General features: G+C 37.6%; 1 protein-coding gene across 1 annotated transcript in view; it reads left to right on the top strand.

The window, feature by feature from the left end:
- EDIL3 (EGF like and discoidin domains 3) overlaps positions 1-22,579 on the top strand; it is a 270,698-nt gene that overhangs the window by 76,966 nt on the left and 171,153 nt on the right. The window contains exon 2 of the mRNA XM_090131571.1: positions 2,549-2,677. Coding sequence (XP_089987697.1) covers positions 2,549-2,677 — 129 coding nt within the window. The remainder of the gene's footprint in view (positions 1-2,548; positions 2,678-22,579) is intronic.

Below are 22,579 nucleotides of genomic sequence, written 5' to 3' on the forward strand. Positions count from 1 at the left end.
GAAGTCAGGATAAAATTAATAAACATGTTCCCTCTCATTTTAATGAGAATATCCATATGGATTAACATAACAAGTGTTTCCCTTCTAGGTTTTATTTAATTTATTTATTTAATTAAAGCCAAGGGAATACAGTTTTCAGAGCAGTCAGTTCATAGTGATTATTCTTTCATGACCAAAATGCCTAAGTCATATGAATTCTAAAACAAACATCCATGGCAAATAATGAAATGAGCATTGAGCTGAGAAGTCTCAACTTGTTTAGATTCAGAGAGGGAGGAAAATAATGTCTACTTATATGTAGTCATATGATGTAGAAAGATGCTGTTGACTCTTTTTAAATAGCTGTATGTCAACTTTAGCTGGACAACATTCAGGATATATGTGTTAATACCAAGAAGATGGATGCATGACAAATCACTGTAATGAAGGTAATTTAAAGTTGACAGATTGAAATTTAAAAAACTAACAATCAGTAAAAAAAGTAATATTTTTTTTTTCCACGGATGTTCAGAATTTATAAAGTTTCATACATCAGTTAAATTACTTAAGTGATTCTTAGACAATGCTTGAAACACTGATCTGCTGTCTCTAAGCCAGTGAGGTGTAGGAAATGTTCTGGGCCTCCTCACTATTGCTGTAGTTCAAAATATATTAAAATGTTACTACTACTGACATAAAAATGGATTTTGCATATTTCTTTCTACAACTGCATGGCAAAAGGCAAGTTTTCGATTTCAAGAAGTATACAAAGTAAGATACTCCTTAGATTTTAATAATTGCCCATCTGTAGATGTTGCTTAAAGTTGCATCTGCAAAACTGTTACAGAACAAAACAAGTATACAAATTGCTGGTATTTCTAAAAATGATACTGAGTATATTGTAGAATAGCAATAGCTACTTTCTGGAATATAATATGTTACCTGTAAAATGGTGCAGCTTTGTAATAAATAAAATTATATGGAGAAAAAAAAAACATGTATTTGCATTTGTGAGCAGCAATGACTTCGACTTACTTGCAGGATTATACATCATATAATTATACTTAGAAGATTTGAGGTACCAGGTACCTCAACATTTTGGCATAATATATTTAAATGTTAGGAAATTCGCTTTTGGAGATCTGCTATTAAGCTATGTGGTCTGTATTCCCATAGTTTATGTCATGCTGTGTCGCATTATATTGTGAAATTAAAATATGAAAATCGATAGATCTCACAAATATGTCTTACAAGATGAAGTGTGAGATAGTTTTTTAAAAAAAGTCATCTAAATGTGTATTTAAACTTCTGAGAAAAAGTACAAAGTTAAGTCTGCACGAAGGGCATTCTTTGGGATTGCTTCCAATTATCTGACAGGGGAATGGACACAAAATTACCTCGTATTGTTCTTCCTGAATGGAAAGGTAAAATGCATCATGTTTAGGTACCTGTTTTGCTGGAAAATAGAAGCTATCCACAAGGCTGTTCACTCATGAACATTAAATCAGATCTCAAAGTGAAAAAAACAAGTATTTCAAATGTTTTCAGATGATGCAGTCCTGTGTTTGAGCATATTTCTGGAATTGCAAGAAGCTATGATTCTCTCAGGGTATTGGAGGAGTTGCACGAGTTGCACAGGCACTTTTTTTTATATTTCCTCAGGAAGGCAGCTTCAAATACTATTTGATAATGTATTGCACATACCAGTAGTATTGAAAACACATTCAAGTGCTGAGCATATGAAGCTGCCTTATGGTACATCTTTCAAAGCTTACATCTTTCTGGTGTTGATCACCTTGATGCTAACTGACTTAGGAAGCTGTCTTCATAAAAAAAAAAACAAAAAAAAACACACAATTAAATGATTAGCAAAACCTGCTCATTTGGTCCTATTTAGGAAGACTGAAACTACCTGCAGTGCCTGTGCTGGTCATGTCGAAAGAAATCTGGAAGCATAGCTAGTTCATAGCATGGCATGGTTTTGAAGCAGAGCAGTTTTGTTTGTGACTGGCTGATTCACTCTGCAGTCAGAAGAAATGCATTGTGGAAGAACTTCGTAAACTTGCTTGGGATGTGGAGTGGACTGTGGAGGAACACTGGACATCTGTGAATGCCCAAATCTTTGTCGTGGTGTTGATAGGTCTCTGTGTGGAGTGAAAGCCTCTATGGAAGCATGGTTTCAACTGTAGAGCTCCAGATTAAACATCATCAGTCGAGTGCAACCTTATCATTAGAATTATGTTGCTCAAAATACTTCAGTGGCTTTACTTTCTACTGGTGAACTTTATCCTGAAGTTATGTACAGATGATCTTCCAGTGACTGATACAAAATCAACATAAAAGCACACTGCTGGCCTAACTGCTATGGCCCATGCACAGCAGTACTGTACTGGCAGTACTGGCATGCCTGAGCCTGATGTACTGATATAAGAGTCCATATATCTGGAACAGAAGATGATATATCCAAAGCCATTCCTCTACATTCTGAATCACAGTCTACTATACTTACAACTTGTGCATAACTTCTGCAGAGTTTTTTATGAGAATCTTTTCTTCTTTTAACCCACAGGGGACTTGTGTGACTCCAACCCTTGCAAAAATGGTGGCATCTGTCTGTCAGGGCTGAATGATGACTTTTACTCATGCGAGTGTCCTGAAGGCTTCACAGATCCCAACTGTTCTAGTGTTGTGGAGGTTGGTAAGTGCAAACTTTAACTGATGGAATGGTGTGAATACCTTGTTAGTCTCTGGTTAACCGACCAGTGATTTTGTCCACCCCTTGTGTAGTGTTGTGGTTGTTGCACTGTTACTGTTGTTCTGTGTCACAGATAATTATATTGTAACTAGTAGATTGTTAACATGCATCTTACAGGTCTATCTGCAAAACATATTCATCCAGAAAAGTTCAGTTCTTTACTTCAAAAAGAGAAAAGATCCTAATGGTAATTTAAAGGGGCCGACATTTCTCAAAGAAATTTCTAATTAGAGATTTTAGTACACACTCTCGCTGATGTCAGTGATCATTGAAAGTTTGTTTTCTAATAGTTTAATGGCTAGGTCCAGTCAGGGAAGAGCAATTAGTAAAAGAAGTAAAGTTACAGGAACCATGTAGGAAAGACTAAGATAACATGTAGTAGCCGCTTATCTGAATTTCAAAACAATTATCTAGGTGGAAGTTGCAATTAATGATGATGAGCACATAGAGTGCAAGTTAAATGTATTATGGTGGTGTGCTTATGACTAAAAGTGAATGTAAATATGAGTAGTAGCTCTAAAATGTCCCACAGTTCAGGGGTCTGTTTTAAGAAAACTTAAAGGAAAAAAAAATGAAAGTGCAAGGGAAAAGAGCATAGACAGTTCTTTATGCCATTCAATCATTCTCAGAAGAGTTAAGAGCTGCAAGCTGGTCAGGCTCCTAATGTTTTCCTGAAGTAGCTGTAAACGTTCACAAAGCAGAACAAAATATTAGATAAGGCAGTTCATATAGGTATATTTTCTACATACATTTTTGGTGTAGTTGTGGGAGTTAGGATAGAAGGGTAAAATTCAGTGAAGAGATGGCATTGTCTATCATATTTGTTCTTATTAGGAAAATAACTCTGCAGCTAAAGTGGAGGCTCTGTGGCATTACTTCTTGTCTGAAGGCTTTGCATGCCCTCTGTACATTTCTTTTGCTGACAGCCAAAGCATTTGAAAGCAGTACAACTCTTCAGGTATTTCACAACTTATGTCAATGTTTGTAATTTATCAGCCTAGGTTACACTAACATGCTTTGGCTGGTGACAGCTGAGTAGAGCTCACACATTTTGTTTCTGCCAGCTGTCCTGTAGGACACCAACCTTGAGCAAAAAGGCAACACCAACAATTGAGAGCATTTAGTCCTACAAATATTCTTGAAACTCTCAGAGCTAGACTCAGCACCTACCTAACACTGTGGCATTCCTAAATCTATGCAGTTTTTATTTCTTAATAAACAAGTCTATCCAGGTATATCTGAAGACACTCTTCTAAAGGCTGAGTATGTCCTTCTCTGTCATGAGATGTGGCTTGTGGGACTTGATTCAGGATCCCACAGTTTTTTATCTTTTCTAAAAGTGACACTTCAGTTGATCTAGAAGTGACTCCTAGGTCTTCACAATGCAATTTTAATTGTGGAGGATTGGGTGGAATATGGTTCCTCTGGACATAAGTTTCCCGGAAGCAAGTGTAATAGTTCCTCAAGGAGAATGACCAACCTACTGGAGTAGTTAGACACCTATTGAACTTGCTCTGAAAAACATCAACATAGTAGCTGGTTATTACCTAACATTTGATTTGCTCAAAAATATCTTTTTTTTTCCCTTGATACAGCCACCAAGAAACAGCCCTTGAGTCCTGTTTCCCATCCTTTTGCTGGCCATGTTTATGAATGTTTGAAAAGTTTAAGTTTGTCCTACAAATACATACCATACTGTCCATAAAATGGCAGTGAAATGGGTTTACTGCAGGAAAATTTTGGATTTGTCATGCACTTTGTTGGCAGAAAGTTGCATTGTACATAATGGGTAGGATGCCAGTAGTGGAAGAATTTGAGGTTTATGTGTATTTTGATAATTGCTACTGTAATTTACTTCCACAGATTACAAGGGCTTTAAAAAAAGCACATATTCATAACTTAGTTCTGCAAACACTTCAGACAAAATCTGAATTAGGTAAACAGAGTAAAACATAAGTAAGTGGAGAACTGTAGAGTATGTGTTAATAACAGTGCTTATGCAGGCAGAATATGATGTAAATTACTCCAAAAGCAGTGCCTCCTGTTTGTAATAAAGAGTACAATAGCACTATTTGATAGATCAAATTCTCAGATGCAAAGCATTATTTTTCAACATAGTCTCTACCATTAGCTATGCATTAGCATCAACACACGCAGTGGCCAGCAGCGAGGGAGGTGACTGTCCTCTGCTCTGCCTTCGTGAGGCTACATCTGGAGTACTACATCTACTGCATACTAATGGGGTGCCCAGCATGAGAAATGTATGGAAGTGTTGGAGTGGGATGAGAAGATGTCACAAAGATGATCAGAGGGTTGGAACACCTCTCGTATGCAGACAGGTTGAGGGAGCTGATCTTGTTCAGTCTGGAGGAGAGGCCTCATTACAATCTTCTAGTACTTATAAATAAGTAGGAAATAATTTTTGTATATCTCTAGGTAATGATAGGAAAACATAGAAGAAGGATCAATTTTAAGCTAAAAGAGGGAACATTTAGCTTAGATGTCACTGGGAAATTTTTCATTGATATGACAGTGAGTCCCTGGCACAGGTTATCCAGAGAAGCTATGGATGCTCCATCCCTAGAGGCATTTAAAGTCAGGCTGCATGGGATCTTGAGAAACCTGATTTAGTGTCTGATTTAGTGATTTTGAACCACACCCATGGCAAAGGGGTGGGAACTAGATGATATCGGAGATCCCTTCTATGATTTTTACCAGCAGTGAACAAGAGGCTGTATGCTGTAGTTATAAGAATATGCACCAGTGGACGTGATGTACAGTTGCACAGCTGCTACGATGGCATCGCTGCTATCCATCCTTCAGTGTCCTGAACAGGGGAAAGTGAGAAGGTCCCAGATGCAGCCTATGTGATAGATGTAGTAGGAAAGTCCAGCCAAGACTGGCAGTGCAATCCACAGTCTTCACATTTGGTATAGGGCCAGTCATTATTTTGTTGAGTGAACTGTCTTTTTCCCTAGCCTGACTCTGGTTGATGGTTCACTCAGGTTCCAGGAAATTTCTGTATTAGTTAAAATATAGTGTTTAATTTATGTTTGACCTTTGTAATTATGCTAAATGTATCAGTTCAGAGATACCTGTTATTATTTTTTATTATTATTTTTTTTTTTTAAGGGAGAAACAGGAGAAGTAATTTTTTACTTCTACTAGAAGCTAGCCTAGGCTGATCCAGCATTATCTTCCTCCACATGATGTAAACAACTGAAAAACTAATACTTCCAATTAGTATTCAGTTTTTTTCCTATGAAGATAAATTGTCTGTTAGACTCCACGAATTCAAACACTGAAGCATTCTAAATAAAGAAATCAACTGCACGATGAGCTTGAGAGCAGCCAGGTGTTCAGGACCCAGAATGATCACTTTTGCCTAATGTTTAGTAGTGGATGTAAGAGTGGAGAACATACGCTAATAAAGGCTACTTCTGTTTGGCTTTTTAATGAGTTAATTATTTTAGTCCTTATGATCTCAGAAAGGTTTCTTGATATTTTCCAAATTGGTTGAAGATATTTAGGATGTTCAGAAGTACTGAGTAAGAACAGAGGAGGTTGGGCAGAAGAAATAAGGGGAGAGAAATCGATGTCCATCCTGCTCCCTTTGGAAGGGCTGAACAGCAACAATGAGATGCAGTCGGGTATTCTATGCAGCCTGTCATTAGATTCTCCAATTTTAGACATTATTGTCTCGTAGTGATAAGATATTGTTGAATTCTGAGTGCTTACTGGAAAGTCACAAACTTTCAAGGAACCAATCTCAGACAGGAGGATTTCACAGGAAGAGGCAATAGGAGTTTTACTTAATCATAGAATCATAGATTATCCTGAGTTGGATGGGACCCATAAGGATCATTGAGTCTAAATCATGCATTAAATGCATTAATGCATTAAAATGGGTAAATAAGAAGATGCAATACAGATTGATGTAATAAAAAAATAAATAAATAATTCAAGGTAGGTAGATTAAATGCTTACATAGGCATCTTTACTGCGAACTACCAAGTTTCAAGACCTCTGCTTGAGTGTTTTAAGAATGTAACTCCTGTTATGTTTTTTTCATTATCACATTAAGTTAAAATGTAAAAGAAGCCAATATAAATGTAGCACCTTATTTCAATATTGGTGGTTTCTTTCTTAAACTTTACCTATGGAAAGTTATCCTTACTCTTCTGCCATAGCACTCCAGTATTTTCTGATCCGATAAATTTGCCTCAGTCTACATAAAACAGAATTGCAATCCTGCCTTATTTTCTGCTTCCTTATACTGAATACTATGTATACACACTCATGTTAAAAGAATTGAGATTGAAGGATAGATCTATACTATTACCCTGTTTGTACAGCCAGATGATTCCAGTGCTCAGTGTACCCTAACAGACTGTAAATATTTGATAAACTGGCAGAAAATAAGATAGAGGCAAGCAGGAGAAATTACCCTGTGGTTCTTCTTTTCAATACATCCTCCAGTGAGGCAGAAAAGATAAGAGTAGAAGGTAATTATATTGTGCTTCCCAAATAGTAGGATCTTTTGCAAAGCTAATAAGGACACTGTGGCCTCAGTTACACTCCTGTATGTTTAGCAACATGAATTTTAGCTTAGATTGAAAAGATTGACATATGACATTTGTGTGATTTGCCTTAGAGACAATGAGTTGACAGACTTTACATAATTTAAATAGCTTGCGAGTGATTCTCAGAAACCATGTAAATTACAGAAGTACCATAACCTGCAGGTGTTGCATACAATTAATAAACTCTTTCATACGCGTTGTTAAGGAAAACTGTTAATGTGAATCCTAATCAATATGAATAGTCATTGAGTGAAAAAAAGCTTAGTCATGGAGATTACACTCGGAGAACAGAGTCAGTGTGGCTGTATGCATTGAAATAAGACTGGGAAAAATGTTCTTTAAGATTAAAATTGCATCTAGTCTTATTTTATTTTGTGTGTGCATAGAGGCAAACAAATCTAGAGGTAAAAGTTAAAGAAGAGGACATCTAAGTCTAGTATGCCATAGGGCTATTAGTACGTTTCATGAATGAACATGTTCTTTTTGTTTGGAAATTGAGCAACTTAAAATTACTCCATTTTGGTCTTTCAGATCTGAAATTCAACAGTCATTCACAAGAATAGACTGGTGAACATGTTTAGTTTATGTAACAGAGACAGGAGGACATTAGAAGAGAGCCTGCAACAGTTCCAGCCTTGCATTCAAATAGGCCATCCGGATACTCTTAGGAAGTGCACCTTTGGTATCAGATCTGATTGAGTATCGTTGAGGAAGAAGACTTCACACATTGGCAACCAGTGCAAGTGCTTGGCTAACCACACAGTGAAAATATCAACCTACAAACCCACCTCTCTTCCTCAGTATGCTTAAGTGGAATTCCCTGGAAATTTGTTTCTTCCCATTCTCTCTCATTTTTGGTCCATTGAGGAAAACTATATTTTCTTTCCCTGACCCTTTGCTACTCCAGCCTTAACAGTCCCAGCTTTCCTAAGTGCTCCTCATATGTGAGATGCTCTAATCTGTTAGTATTTCTAGGCAAGTGAACATCTCCCTTGACCTATTGTCAGCGCTCTCATCTCAGTTTGCCCAGAATACTGGTAGTTATTTAGACTGTGGGCCCAGATTTCAGAATGTTCTCTCTGGTGTATATGTGTAGTGTCACCCAAACTGACTCTAACTGTCGCTATCGTGGTAGTGTGTCATCTAAATGACTTATCCACTGTCAGTCTCATTGTAAGAAGACTTTATGTATGGTGGTGAATTCTTCTTCAGTAAGAAGTCATCAGGCCTTGCTTTTAAAAATGAGTAATTTAACATTTGGAAAAGTTATAAAGTACCCACTTATGATATGTCTTTTTCTTGCAAATTGTTACAGCAGTCCTGTTGACATAAAAGTGAAACTGTGGAGTAGTGAGTGGAGCTGTATTTATTTCTGTATAGGAAGATTTATCAGCTTTCCTGACGAGTCTCTTCTTGGAGATGAGTGAGATGGAGTGGGAGGGGTAGAAAACAAATTATTCCTTGCTAGGCTTTAGTTGTGATACCTGTTTGTAGTCTGCTGATTTCTTTCCTTATGGGGAAAGAGGGAAAGCGCTAGTTTTCTTTGACAGTTGCTTACTTGCTGCTGAGTTCTTAGTAACAGATGGATTTCCTCTTCTGAGCAATGGAAAAGGTTGTTAAGTGGAGCTCCATCAATGTAGCACCTGAATAAAAGAATCTGTTTTTTTATTTGGGTTTAGAGGAAGATATGCCCAAGGTAATTGCTGAAGTTTGAAGTGCACTCTTATATTACTTTTCTTATAATAAGAATTGACAACATGACTAAGGACTACCAAGCTTCCTCTTAGTAAAGCTGTAGCAGTTGTCATACATTCAGTATGTTAGTGACATTTCTCACAGTGTTCTGTCCCAAAGTCTAGTGACTGTAGATCCACATCTCTGTTGCAGCAATTTTATGTAGAATTGATTATAAGACAGAATTTTAACAGTGAACGTGTTAGGGCACTCAACACTTGAAGAAATGTTTTCATAACATATGGAATTCTACTGAAAGTTAATCAATAGATATTAATAAAAATAATTTGATTAAGTCTTAATTTTTAGCTTCTAAGTAGCCTGAAGAGTGCATGCTATGCAGAAATCTAAACTGAATAAATTAGTGCAAGAAGAAAGACTTCATTTATTAAATGCAGATCAGAAAAGATTTTATACTATAGGTAATTATAATACTGCAAAAACTGTTGGCTTTGCTGTAGATTGCTTGTAAGCCTGTTTGAAAATATAATCTCAGGTCAAAATTGGTGAGAATACTAATGCAGTGGATATTAGATCAGCATCAGTAAGTTGTCTGAGTGATCTGTGAAACATTTTATCTGTGAGTTATGTACGATCATGTTCATATAGACTGAAACTAATCCCTTATGAAGAGAACCTCTGTTCTTGGATACTGAGGCTGAAGTTCACTGGGATAGTGTCTCGGAATTACAGAATGGCTGAGGTTGGCAGACACCTCTGAAAATCACCTAATATGAATTCCTCTTTTCAAAAACAGCCAACCTGCGCAGGTTGCCCAGGACTGTTATCCAGTCAGGGTTTTAATACCTCCACAGGAACTATTGTGATGAATACTCCACAACATCTCTGGGCTACTTGTTCCAGTGTTTGACCATGTTAAAAATTAAAAGGTTTTTGTGTGTGTGTTAAGGTAGAATTTCCTGTTTTCTAACTTACACTCATTGCCTCTTGTCCTGGCACTGGACGCCACTGAGATTGGCCAGGTTCCATCTTCTTTGCACTCTCCCTTCCGGTATTGATGTATGTGAACATAATCTCCACTGAGCGTTCTCTTCTTCAGTCCCAGACCCTTCACCCTTTCCTCATATAAAAGTTGCTTCACTCTCTCTGTGGTGCTTTATTGAATTTGTTCCGATAGGTCCATCTCTTCCTTCTTGTGGAGAGACCATGCTGAATTCACTGCTCTTAGTATGTCTCACTAGTGCTGAGCAGAAAGAAAAGATCACCTTTCTCAGCTTCTTGGCCATGCTCTGCCTAATACAGAAGAGGATTCTGCTACCAATTTAAAAAGAAGATGATTACTGTACTCCTGGGTTTAATCAGGACATACTCTTTATAAAGCATTCTGAAGCACGTGGCTAATCTTAACAGTCTATGTAGTAGCTTAATCTCAAGATGACCATCTATGATATGTGTAAAGTTTAGCTCCCTTGTGAAAAGTATCCTGTCAAATAAACTGTATCCTGAAAACCTTATCATCCTTTTTTTTTTTTTTTTTTTTTTTTTTTTTTTTTTTTTTTTTTTTTCCCTAGCTTTATTATTTGAAAAGATAGACTGGCAAGGAATGAGTAGTCATACACTTCAGAGCATTTGACAAAAGAGCAGTGCAATATACTGAGGGAGATTTTGTGCATTCTTGTGGAATTCAAAAGACAAAGCAGAAACACCCAGACTTGTTACCAGAGCTACTGCTCAGAATGAGAACCTGCAAAGATAAATAACGTTTATGAGACCAAGGTGACCTGCTAAATTTTCTCAGACTCTGTTTTCAATGGGAGCAGTGGAAGCTCTTGATAGTAAATTGAGTTTTGATTAAAAGCTGATGCCAAGTGTTGCATAGAAAAATTTTCAGAAAACCATGCATGTAGGTCATGGAGAACTGTCACAAAACAATGAGGTGTGGACTCTCTACCCAGGTGCCATTAAGTTGGAAATTATGTGTATATAGGATCTGCTCCAGAAACAAGACTTAACAAACTGCAGATGTGATCTACCCCAGCTGTGTTTATCTGAAAGGAGGTCTCACCAAGCACTTGTTCATTCCCATGAGCCAAATCCATTTCCACTGGGTTCCAGTATGCATCTGACAAAGATATTGCCCTGGTTTTAAAGGTTGAAGTAATAGAGAAAAATCAGAGTGGTTTCCTGAGCAATGTGATGTATCTGGATTCTGAAATGTTTAGAACTGGCTTCAAACAAGTAAGTACAATAAACAATTATATTTTGCCAGATGTGCCAGTGAAACAGCACATAAAAATCTGTGAAGAGCTTATTTTAGCAGCCAGGGAAAATTGCTTTTTGGTGCATGCTCTAACATTGTCAGGAGAAAGAAACGTGCAAATAATTCAGTGGCTTTTATAGAAAGCAGTCTTTTTGGGCAACAGCTGTAGCAGATAAAAACAGCTGAATTGAGGACACATTGAGACCTCATGGAACAAATATGCTGGTACACAACTGTATGAATGTTTCACATACACCAGGATCTCCGAAGTAGACCAGCTGCCTGCGAGACCTGCTGATTTTGCTTCTAGGTTGTTTAAACTGAACGTCCATATTATCTTGATTTTGTTGTTCATATTTTTATTTTTCCCCAGTGAAAAGAATAGCTGTAGATCTGTAGTTTCTAAAAGTCATGCAAGCTCTGTTTAGAAGATTTTGATGTTTTCTGTAGAAGATCATGTAGTGCATATCATGTGCTCATTAGCTGCAGCACAGAGTCATAGTTTTTCTAGACTCTTCGGTTCTACAGAATTCTTGTGAAAAGTCAAATGTTGATCCCATCTGTTTTTCGTACATATGTGCATGTTTTTAAAATACTATTTTATTTTTTTTAATTGCTAGTAGAATTGGCTTTTTGGTAGATGAAATCTGTGACACAGCATGCCCTCGCAGCCCAGAAGGCCAACAGTATCCTGGGCTGCATCAACAGAGGGGTGGCAGCGGGTACAGGGAGGTGATTGTCCCCTTCTACTCAGCACTTCTCAGGACCCATCTGGACAACCCCAGGCCTGGGGTCCCCATTACAAGAAGCATGTAGAGCTGCTGGAATGAGTCCAGAGGGATGAAGCACATTTAGTGGTTGAAGGAGCTGAGTTGTTCAGCTTGGAGAAGAGAAGGTTTTGAGGAGAGCTCATTGCGGCTTTCCATTTCTAAAAGCAAGCTTATAAACAGGAGAGAGACCAACTTTTTTATGGGGTCTGACAGTGATTGTACAAGGAGGAATGGTTTTAAACTAAAAGAAGGGAGATTTAGGCTAGATGTTGGGAAGAAATTCTTTACTCAGAGAGTGATGAGACCCTAGCACAGCTGCCCGGAGAGGCTGTGGATGTCCTATCCCTGGAGGTCTTGAAGGCCAGGCTGGATGAGGCCCTGGGCAGCCTAGTAGGTGGCAACCTTATCCAACGCAAGTAAGTAGATATGATCCTTAAGGTCCCTTCCAACCCATGTCATTCTATGATTCTATTACTGTTAATATATACTATAATCTGCCCTTATGCATGATTTTTTTTGTGTGTGCCTTTATCTTCACCAACATTAAATCCAGGCTGTATGATTTCTTGTCTGACTCCTAGGAGAATGAAGAGTTGCAGAAACTTTGATATTTTTAAAATACATTAAGAGTTATCAAGGGGGATCACTTACTACACTTACTTATTTTACTGGAAATTAAGTGGTAGCTTAATCGATTTATTTTCCTGTTCCTTTGCTTTTTTGGCTAATGTATATAGTTTTGATGCTTTTGAAGAGCTTCAATGACATAATTTATCATAAAATGTAGACTTCAGAAATAGATGATCTTAAAGTCCTGTTCCAGTTTGTATTCTTATTTTATATGATCTAGCGTTCTTCTGGATTTTTATTTAGAAGGTTATGACTCAACAGCTTGGAAACAACTTGCTAAAATAAAAATGCCAGAAGGAAGCTGATTCTTTAGCTGAAAAGGCAAATTAGTCTTTAATTAGATGATAATTCTGGCATCCTTTGAGATTCAGATTAGAAAATTTTAGACTTCCTAGGCAAAAACGATCAGATGCAAAAAACCTGATGATGCTCAGGTTAATGCAGTTTCTAAATGCACTGCACACTGCAGTTCCAGAATAAGAGATATAAAAATCAGAAGCTGAATATTGAGACCTGGAGACAGGTGGATTTTACTATATTTTCTTTCTCTTTTTTTTTCCCTCCAAGTTATTTTCCAGATGTTTTTCTGCAAAACTATTTATATAAAAGGCTCATTAAGCAGAGTAAAATTCATCATCATTTGAAATCACATTTGCTTACCTTTTTCTCCACAAGTATTTTTAGTTATATTAAAGTAATGAAATAAGGAAATATTCTTTTAGATTGCTGATTCTATAAAAAGATGCTGTGGTTCTTACCTCCTTTTCTTTTATCCATTATTAAACATTATTGTGTTTGGAAGCAGAATAACAAGGGTGCCTAAGTGTTATTCAGAATAAATTTAATATTTCTAACTCTTCCCTCTTTATTTCAAATATCTGTTGAGGCACTTGCAAGATCTGATCTTTTCACTAATCTGTTCTAGATACACACTTAGATGTCTAAAACTATGATGTATCTGCTCTATTTTCTTGACATCTGTTCTGTGAATATTTGGAATAGTGCATGAACTTATTAAGGTTTTAAAGTGGAATATATATAACCGATACTGTCTTGAACAGATGTACCTTGTTCTTACTTATGTTAAAGACTGAGAACTTTTGGTAGAAGTGGACACAACTCTTAATGTAGAAAAATAATGCTACTGTATCCCACATGACGTTTTTATCTTACTTTTCTCAGCAAAGGAGTCCTCACAGATTCCCATTTTACCTGGATAAGGAGAGTAGCTAAAATATTCTAGTTCTCTCTGTTTCTAGTATAGGCGTAGTTACAGGAGCTTCCTCATAAGTTTATAGTTGAAAGTTCAGACTACTGAATAAAACTAGGATTTGTTAAAAGGAATAAAACAAGCAGAACAATTAGGCTCCCACTGGCTTCTCTTCCTAGTAAATGCTCGAGGATGGTGGTTTGGGGGAGTGAGATGACACCATGCACTCCCTTAATTGCTGGATCTTGGTGCACTGGAAAGGTACAACCATTCCCGTGTGGCATGGGTTCTTAGTTTTTTCTCTCTCCAGCTCTTTTGTGCTGTGACAAGTCAGGCATCTTTTTTTCTTTTTGTTTTAATCCCAGATTGGATAATGAATGCTTAAATAAAATGTTAACTGTATTAAGCACATTAATAATTTCATTTAGAGATAGTGGGTTGTTTTCATGTTATGTCACAGGTAAACAACTTTGTTAACTTGCTGATGTCCAAAATAATGATTAATAATAATTCAGTCAAGTTTATGTTATAAAATTAATGGCCAAAATTATAGGGCAAGAGATTCTGTCCTAAATTATTTCATCAGTATAGCATTCTAATTGTATTACTTCAGCACAGCACCTGGATGAGAATTGCCATTGCAGTGTAAGTCAAAGGAGACAACATAATCCTTCTGTGTTTTATAAAAGAGTAAAAAATCAACAGGAATAAAATTTTCATTTTCAGCTTGTGATTTTCTGATTACATATATATTAGCCTACTAGACTAAATTGAGGTACAAGCACTTCAGTCATCCACACTATCTCCATTTTAAATCACACACTGGACTGAGTCAGCCCATTCTGAAGTCTGGAAAGGTATTTGCAAGGGATTGATTTGAACATGTGTTTGATTTTTTGTTTATTAGTTTTGAAAAGGTGGCTGTGTGATTTTGTAAAGCCATACTTCATTTGTATTTATAACGCTGTTCAACTTCTTTGTCTCTTTGTGCATAATTGGTACAAATATGCATAGTTCCACACTTCTGATCTATGCTTTTGACAAACATCTAATTCAAATATGCATGTATGCATGCAAGTTTTTCAATGATTTTTTTTTCCAAATGGATGTATACAAGACATGCATAGATAATCTCCTTTATCTGTCCATGTGCACAAAATTGTAATGTCCTAAACTTACTCTGTCCTCTTCTCCTCACAGACTAATAGGAGAGGTCATAGAATCATACACTTAGAATTGCTTGAGTTAGAAGGAAACTTTAAAGGTTCCTACAGTGAACATCTAGGATCCACATCTGGACATTGGATATAGTACTCCAGTCTGCTGGTCATGCTTCTTTTGATGCAGCCCAAGATATGGTTGGGTTTCTGGGCTGAGAGGGCACAATGCTGGCTCATGTCCTCACCAGCACCCCTAAGACCTTTTTGGCAGGGCTGTGCTGCATTCTTACATAGAATGATAGAATCACAAGGTTGAAAAGGATCTAAAAGATCATCTAGTCCAACCGTTCTTCCATTGCCATTGCTACCACAAGCTACTAAACCATTTCTCGAAGCTCCTCATCCAGATGCCTCTTGAACACTGCCAGGGACAGCAACTCCACCACCTCCCCGGGCAGGCCATTCCAGTGCCTGACCACTCTCTGAGAGAAAAAGCTTTTCCTTATGTCTAATCTAAGTCTCCTATGGTGCAATTTGTGGCCATTTCCTTGGGTCCTGTTTGTTGCATGGGAAAAGAGGCCAAACTCCTCCTCATCACAGCCTCCCTTCAGGAGCTTGTCCCCCAGCTTGTCCTGATAGTGGGGGTTGCCATGACACAGGTGCAAGACCTCGCTCTTGACTTTGTTGAACCTCATGAGGTTCTCATGGGCCCGCTGCTAGAGCTTGTCTAGGTCTCTTTGGATGTCATCTCATCCCTCAGGCATGTCAGCCACACCACAGAGCTTGGTGTTGTCCACAAACTTGCTGAGAGTGCATTTGATTCCACTGTTGATATAATTGATGAAGATTGCTGATCTCCAGATATTGACCTGCTCTTGGTGAAGCCATGCTAATTGTCTTTTGTCACCTCCCTGTCTTGCATGTGCCTTAGCATAGCTTCTGGGACAATCTGCTCCATGATCTTTCCCAGCGCAAAGGTGAGACTGATAGGTCGGTAGTTCCCGGGGTTATCCTATTTACCCTTTTTAAAAATGAGTGTGATGTTGCCTTTTTTCCTGTCACCAAGGACTTCATCTGACCACTGTGACTTTTCAAATATTTTTGAGAGTGGCTTGGTTTTTGTATTAGCCTCCTTCAAGACTTTGGGGTACATCTCTTGATCTTCGCTTACAGTGGGAGAGATCAACCTGCCTGTATTGTTCACTAAGTGGGATACACTTTTTTGGAAATTGCTTTTCTGATTGATGTACCTGTAGAAGCTTTTCTTATCCTTCTTTACGCCCCTTTCCAAGTCCAGTTCTAATTGGGCCTTAGCCTTCCTGACTCCATCCCTACACAGCCTAGCAGCATCCCTATACTCCTTCCAGGTTACCTGTCCCAGGCTTTCACTGCCTGTGCATTTCCTTTTTGCTCTCCAGACTGACCTGCAGATCCTGGTCAGCCATGTCTGTCTCTTGCATTCCTTTCCTGACTTCCTACACCTAGACATGGAGAGCTCTTGTGCCCTGAGGAAAGCTTCCTTAAACAGCTGCTGGCTCTGCTCTGCTTCCTTGTCCTTAAGGACAGTTTCCCAGGGGGATTTTGTTGACTAACTCCGTGAAGAGCTGCAAATTGGCTGTTCTAAAATTTAGCATCCTGAATTTACTCTTTGTCCCATACCCCTCAGAAGTGTGAACTACACCATTGCATGATTTCTGCAGCCCAGGCAGCTTCCTCATGTCAGTTTACTTGCATCAATGAGCAACGTGTTCAGTATGGGCTGGGCTGTATATTGCCTGGCTTTATTCCAGGAGCCTCCTGTATTGCCTACAATGTCAAAAAAGACTGGGTTATTTTAGGTCTGTCATAAAATAATTCAGTTGATACATCTGATCACTTTCAATAGAGAGAAAGCAATACAAATATTTACACTTCAAATCCTTACAGAGATGTTCTAAATATTCAGTTTCAGTTCCTGCATACCTCTTTTTTGCCATCCCTCATTATACATCAATGCATACATGCAAACATGTAGTGTTACAGCTTGATCTCTATTGCATCCATTATGCTTTTATGGAAAAGAACACAAAAAGCTGTGTTTCTAGCTATTTATGTGCTATACCTTGTAGCATCCTTCTGTGGTGTCAGGAAGAGAGCACACATGTCTGGGTTCAGATCTTCAATTTTAGAGGTAAGATCGAAGATAACCTTTAATTTCCAGAATTCCAGCCAGTATGTTATATATTTCCTCATGGCTTTAAACAGCAGTGTCTGTTTAACTTGTGTTGACTGTGTTCGCTATACTGGTCCTTTTAGCTGTAAGCATAGGAAAGCTTAAGGAGGAAGGAGAAAGTGCTACAGTAGCAGCTATCGTAATGTTCATTTTTATTCTAAATATACTTAACAGTTTACATGGAATCTGTTGTCTTTCATGATATAAACAAAAATGGGATAAAAGTAGTGTTTCTCTTGTCCTTGCAAGTAACTGTGTATATAAATAATGTGATGCTCGTGTTGTGCTAAGTGCTTCACTCGTTACATTTAAATCCAGAAGGCAGTGACTTGGCAGCACAAGGCAAGCAAAAACTATCCGGATTGAACTAATTCTGCTTGATAAGGAGGATCAATGACAAATTAGTAAGTCATGTACTGCTGTGGTGTCTTACAGATCTGCTGTTTTTTTCACTCTGTCAGAGGAGGCCCAGACCTTAACATAGGTTGCAACGCTGCCAATTCAGTTAGCTGTTAGAGGTCTGCTAAAGTGTTTGTGTCTAGTTAGAAGCTAGTTCATGCATAATACATTTCTTCAGGAACAAAGCAAAATATTTTTCTTTTCAAATGCAGTATGAGTCACTTCTAGTATGTATTTAACAAGCCTTTCTCAGTACAAACACTGAAAAACGTGGAGGTTTGTTAGATTATTAAAACAAGAAGAGGTATGAATGTTTTCTTCTGAAAGAATAGTACAAACATTATAATGAGATACATGTAAAAGTTAAAAAAAAAAAAAAAAAAAAAAAAAGGAATAGAATGCATAGCTTTTCAGATTCTACCTGTATTAAAATTGTGATTTATTTATTTATTTAAAGGGAGCCTACTACAGGGGAATCAACTCTGAAAGAGTTGACAACTGCAGGACAAGGGGAGATGGTTTTAAGTTGAGTGAGGGAGGGATTAGGTTGGGTGTCAGGGGGAAGTTCTTTACAGAGAGAGTGGTGAGGTGCTGGAACAGGCTGCCCAGAGAGGTTGTGGATGCCCCATCCCTGGAGGTATTCAAGGCCAGACTGGATGAGGACCTGGGCAGCCTGGACTAGTATTAAATGTGGAGGTTGGTGGTCCTGCATGAGGCAGGGGAGTTGGAGATTCATGATCCTTGAGGTCCCTTCCAACCCTGTCCATTCTGTGATTCTGTGATTCTGTGTGTTTGTAAAACTAGCATGTAGAAACATTTACTGACAGTGATTTGGTCTCTCATTTGAAATGCAGTCTGTAAGCAAGTATGGCTTCAGTATTTAAGGCTTAATTGCTTTATTATTAACAACAATTAATATGTTTTACTAAAAACATAAGGCATTGCAAAACAATGACGATAATCCCTAAAGTGAGATATAGTGTAGCAAAAACTATGAATGGCAAGAAAACTGTGACCAAGGTATTATCTCTTTCTCCTTTATTTGTGCTGGAGACTTGTAGGAGAGGTTCCACCCAGTCGTGCAAAGAGGGTGTTGATAAACGAAGCAGGCAAAGGGAAAGCTCCACAGTGGAAGGCGTGGAGAATGGGACTGACAAAACAGACAATTCTCAGGCATTAGGATACTTAAAAGAATCCTTCATGACAGTGTCTCTTAACTGTGTTTTGTCTGGGTTCACCAGGAAGAAGGGATTTGCACATGCTAAGCTGTGTTATTTCAAAAGTTTACTCTGCAGAAGTGTGCCTGCTCCTTGCTGTTACTCATAAAGGATTAAAGCTGGGAGGAAAACAGAGTGTGCTAGCTACTGATCTCATCTTGTGACAGCGTGGCACATTGTCCTGGTGCCTGAGAAATGACAAGAGGGGGACACAGCCTGTAAGGTTACAGTGGGTAAGATGAAGATGGTATCTGCAAAATTGTTCTGTTGCAATATCCAAATGAAGCTTTCTGCTTAGTATTTTTCTGTGTGGGTTTTCCCAACTCAGACTGTTCTTTGATTCTGAGGCTCTAAAATGTCATGTGGAATCACATGCTTTGGCAGAATGTCAGATGAACAAAAAGATGTAGGGATTCCAGAAACTGGAACATGCAGTAAATGGCAGGTAGCAAGTAAGATCATAAAAATCTGCAAAAAATGTAATATGTGATTAGAATTGTACCTGAACAGGAGAACATTGTTATGTTCAGTTCTTCTCCACATTATAATAATTTATATGCATTTATTAAAATGTATATATTTCTTAGATTATTCAAAAACTACAGTGACTCATGGTTGAGCAGAAGTGAAAAGCTTAGTTCAAAGATGTTTGCTTAGTTTCCAAGAAGTTGCATTTAATTATGAAGAAAATGTGATACTCATAACAACTTATACTTGGTTTACCAATTTGTACACCTAATATATTGGTATTTTGGAGGTCCTCAGTAGAAGATAATTGTTTAAGCATTAAGAATGTTTGAAAAATTTTCTTGCTGATCAATAACAGAATCACAAAATCCAGAACACCCCATTTTCTGATATATATAAAAACACTCTTTAGTTCTGTGAATATTCTCATGGTATCAGTCCTTCCAGTACATTAACCAGATTTCTGCTGTTTGACAATATAAACATCTATACTAACATCTAAGAATAACACAAATTCTGAATATGTCACACTAGATTTCAATATGTCATTAAGCAGAAGGAATTCCTGATGGTGCCTTGTTGGCTTTCTCCATGTCAAATGGGGAGAAGCAATGCTGTGAAATAAGAAGACGTCCTGACATGTACAAATGTACTCTTTTTGAAAGAGAGTGAGGGATTATGTCTTGATTCAAAATTCTTTGAATCAGTATTCAAAGATGGAAAGTGAAAATTCTTTCCATTTTTTAATTGAGTTATATTCTTCATGTTGAACAGTCTAATGAGGCCAGAATTTGGTCTTTTAAGATTAATTTTTGCAGATAGGAAAACTGCATTCTCAGTGTCATTTGATATGCTCAAAAATATGACTGGCCTTTATTTTATAAGAAAAACTATAATGGCCATAAAAAGAAAATATTTAACTTCAACTTCTGCTTTTTCTGGCATGAAATAAGAAACATCTGCAGGACTCATTAGCTCATAGCTGAACAATACATTAGCCTAAGTCAGCAACAAACATAAGCAGTAGATTAACTTTGTCCTCACTGACAGTGTCATTGAGATCAGTCTTAGTTATATTGAAACAACAGACCCTGACTAATGTAGCATAAACAAAGTAACTAAACATGTCAACTAGAATCCAAATTATGGGTATTTCCAAAACATCAGTATGTTCCATCACTTACCCTCTCAGGGTAGAAGAAGGGGCTTGAGTATTTTAAAATAATCAGTAATCCAGCATTAAATAATATTGTTTCAAGCACTGCAACTGAATATATGAAACATATAACACCATGAAATAAAAAGTTCCCTAAAATAAGGAATGTGAACAATAAATTGGCAGGTTGTGAGTCTTCATACAGTTTGGGATCGGAATGTGTTAGGCTTCATTCAACTTTCATTTCAGTGCAGAAAGAAGTAAAGTATACTTCCTCTGGCCCTGCTGAAGTCAAAGCAGTAGCAATAATTATGGAAACAGATCCAAACATTTTTGGGGAAAATAAATCCTAAAATTACAGTAAAATGGTCAGTCAGGATTGTGTTATATGGCATATTTTGTATATAGTTTTGTTTGCCACTACATTTAATTTCATACTCTGTAACAAACAGTATTGTATCCATTTGTTTCGTGAACACTGTTCAAAAATGATCTACAGTAGCTTCACTGTTCTTCTTGACTTGGCAGCCCTAAATGACAGCGCTGTTTGCTGCCGACCGTTTGCCTTTGTTTGCAAATGATTGCATCAGTTCTGTGGAGCTGACTGTCCCATGAGGCATGTGAATTTACTTCACGGCTTTGCCCTGCGTAAGAAGAAAGCCACGTTTTCTGTGATGAATTCACTTATCTTGGTGGAGCAGTTCTCCTTGGAACCTAAGAAGCGTACTCATTGCATACCTGAAGAGCAGGGATCTGGAGGGTGACTTATCCAGTGTAATGCATCTGTACCTTTATACACTGTTGACTGCTGAATCTGGATAAGAAAGGGCCAATTTAGCTTTATAAACACAGATTTGTTTTTATGTCATTACCCAGCATGTGGTACGTGAAACACAGTGGCAGCAATCTGTCTAGTGAGAATAGGAGCAGAAATGAGAATGTGATTAATAGAAAACCAGAGTGCAGTGCAGTGAAACATAATGGCAATGGCCTACCTGGTGAGAAAAAAGTGATGAAAAGAGCGTGATTAAAAACAGCCTGGCAAAACAGCACAAGAGAAGGGGAGGGAACTGATTCCAGTAGTTCAAGTGAAACCAGGAAACATTATTAAGTCTTGCTGATTAGTAAGTGGCACATGTAATTTGTAGAAGTATGTAATTTGTAGGACTATATAATTACAATCTTTTCATACCAGATTTGTTTTCTGTATCTAAATGCTTATACACAGTGATCAGGTTCTTCCATATTTTAAGTCTATCACCTGAGTAATAGACATCCCTAACCCTGATTTCTGATTAATTCTAGTGCTTCTAGTTCTGGTAGCACTTCTCAGGTGTTCATTTACTCTTTCTTTGGTATTTTCATAACTTTGCTGAAATTTAGGTATAAAAACTGGTAACTTAATCCAGATAAGTTTTAACAGTGTTACAAGAAGAAGCAAATTAACGTTCGGTATTCCTCTACATCCAGGAACCTCATTTAGTGTAATACTTACTCCTAATATTAAAAATAAATGGGTAAGATGACAGAGAAGGAACTGTCTGACAAGCAGCAAAAATCATTTTCAGAATTTTGGGTAAATACAGATTGCTGATCAGAAAGCCCTGGAGCAAGTATGGACATTGATTTTGAATTCAGTCACACAACATAATCTTTGACATGAAGGCCACTGGATGTTGCAAACTGCACATAGGATTGTGCAGGGTGAAAGATGAACAGAGATCTCTGTGAAAGGAGGAGAGTGTATGTGATTTTGTGCATTTGAACAAAGTGCACGGCTGTGTGATTCAGTGTGATGAACACTCACAGAAAACCTGAACATAGAAATAGAGCTTCCTATTAATTTTTCAGTACTAATACCGGAAGGATGAGTAATATGAAATCTTATAATATTTTGAAATTGTAGATTCATTAGGTTGTAAAAGATCCTTGAGGTCAAGTCCAGCCATCAGCTTGACACTACCACTAAGCCATGTCCCTTATCGTGCCATATCCACACATCTCTTAAATAGCTCCAGGGAGGGCTGCTCCACCATCTCCCTGGGCAGCCCGTTCCAATGTCTAATGATCCTTTCTGTGAGGAAA

This window comes from Phasianus colchicus, chromosome Z, assembly GCF_987193195.1.
Source record: "Phasianus colchicus chromosome Z, bPhaCol1.hap1.1, whole genome shotgun sequence".
Taxonomy (NCBI): Eukaryota; Metazoa; Chordata; class Aves; order Galliformes; family Phasianidae; genus Phasianus; species Phasianus colchicus.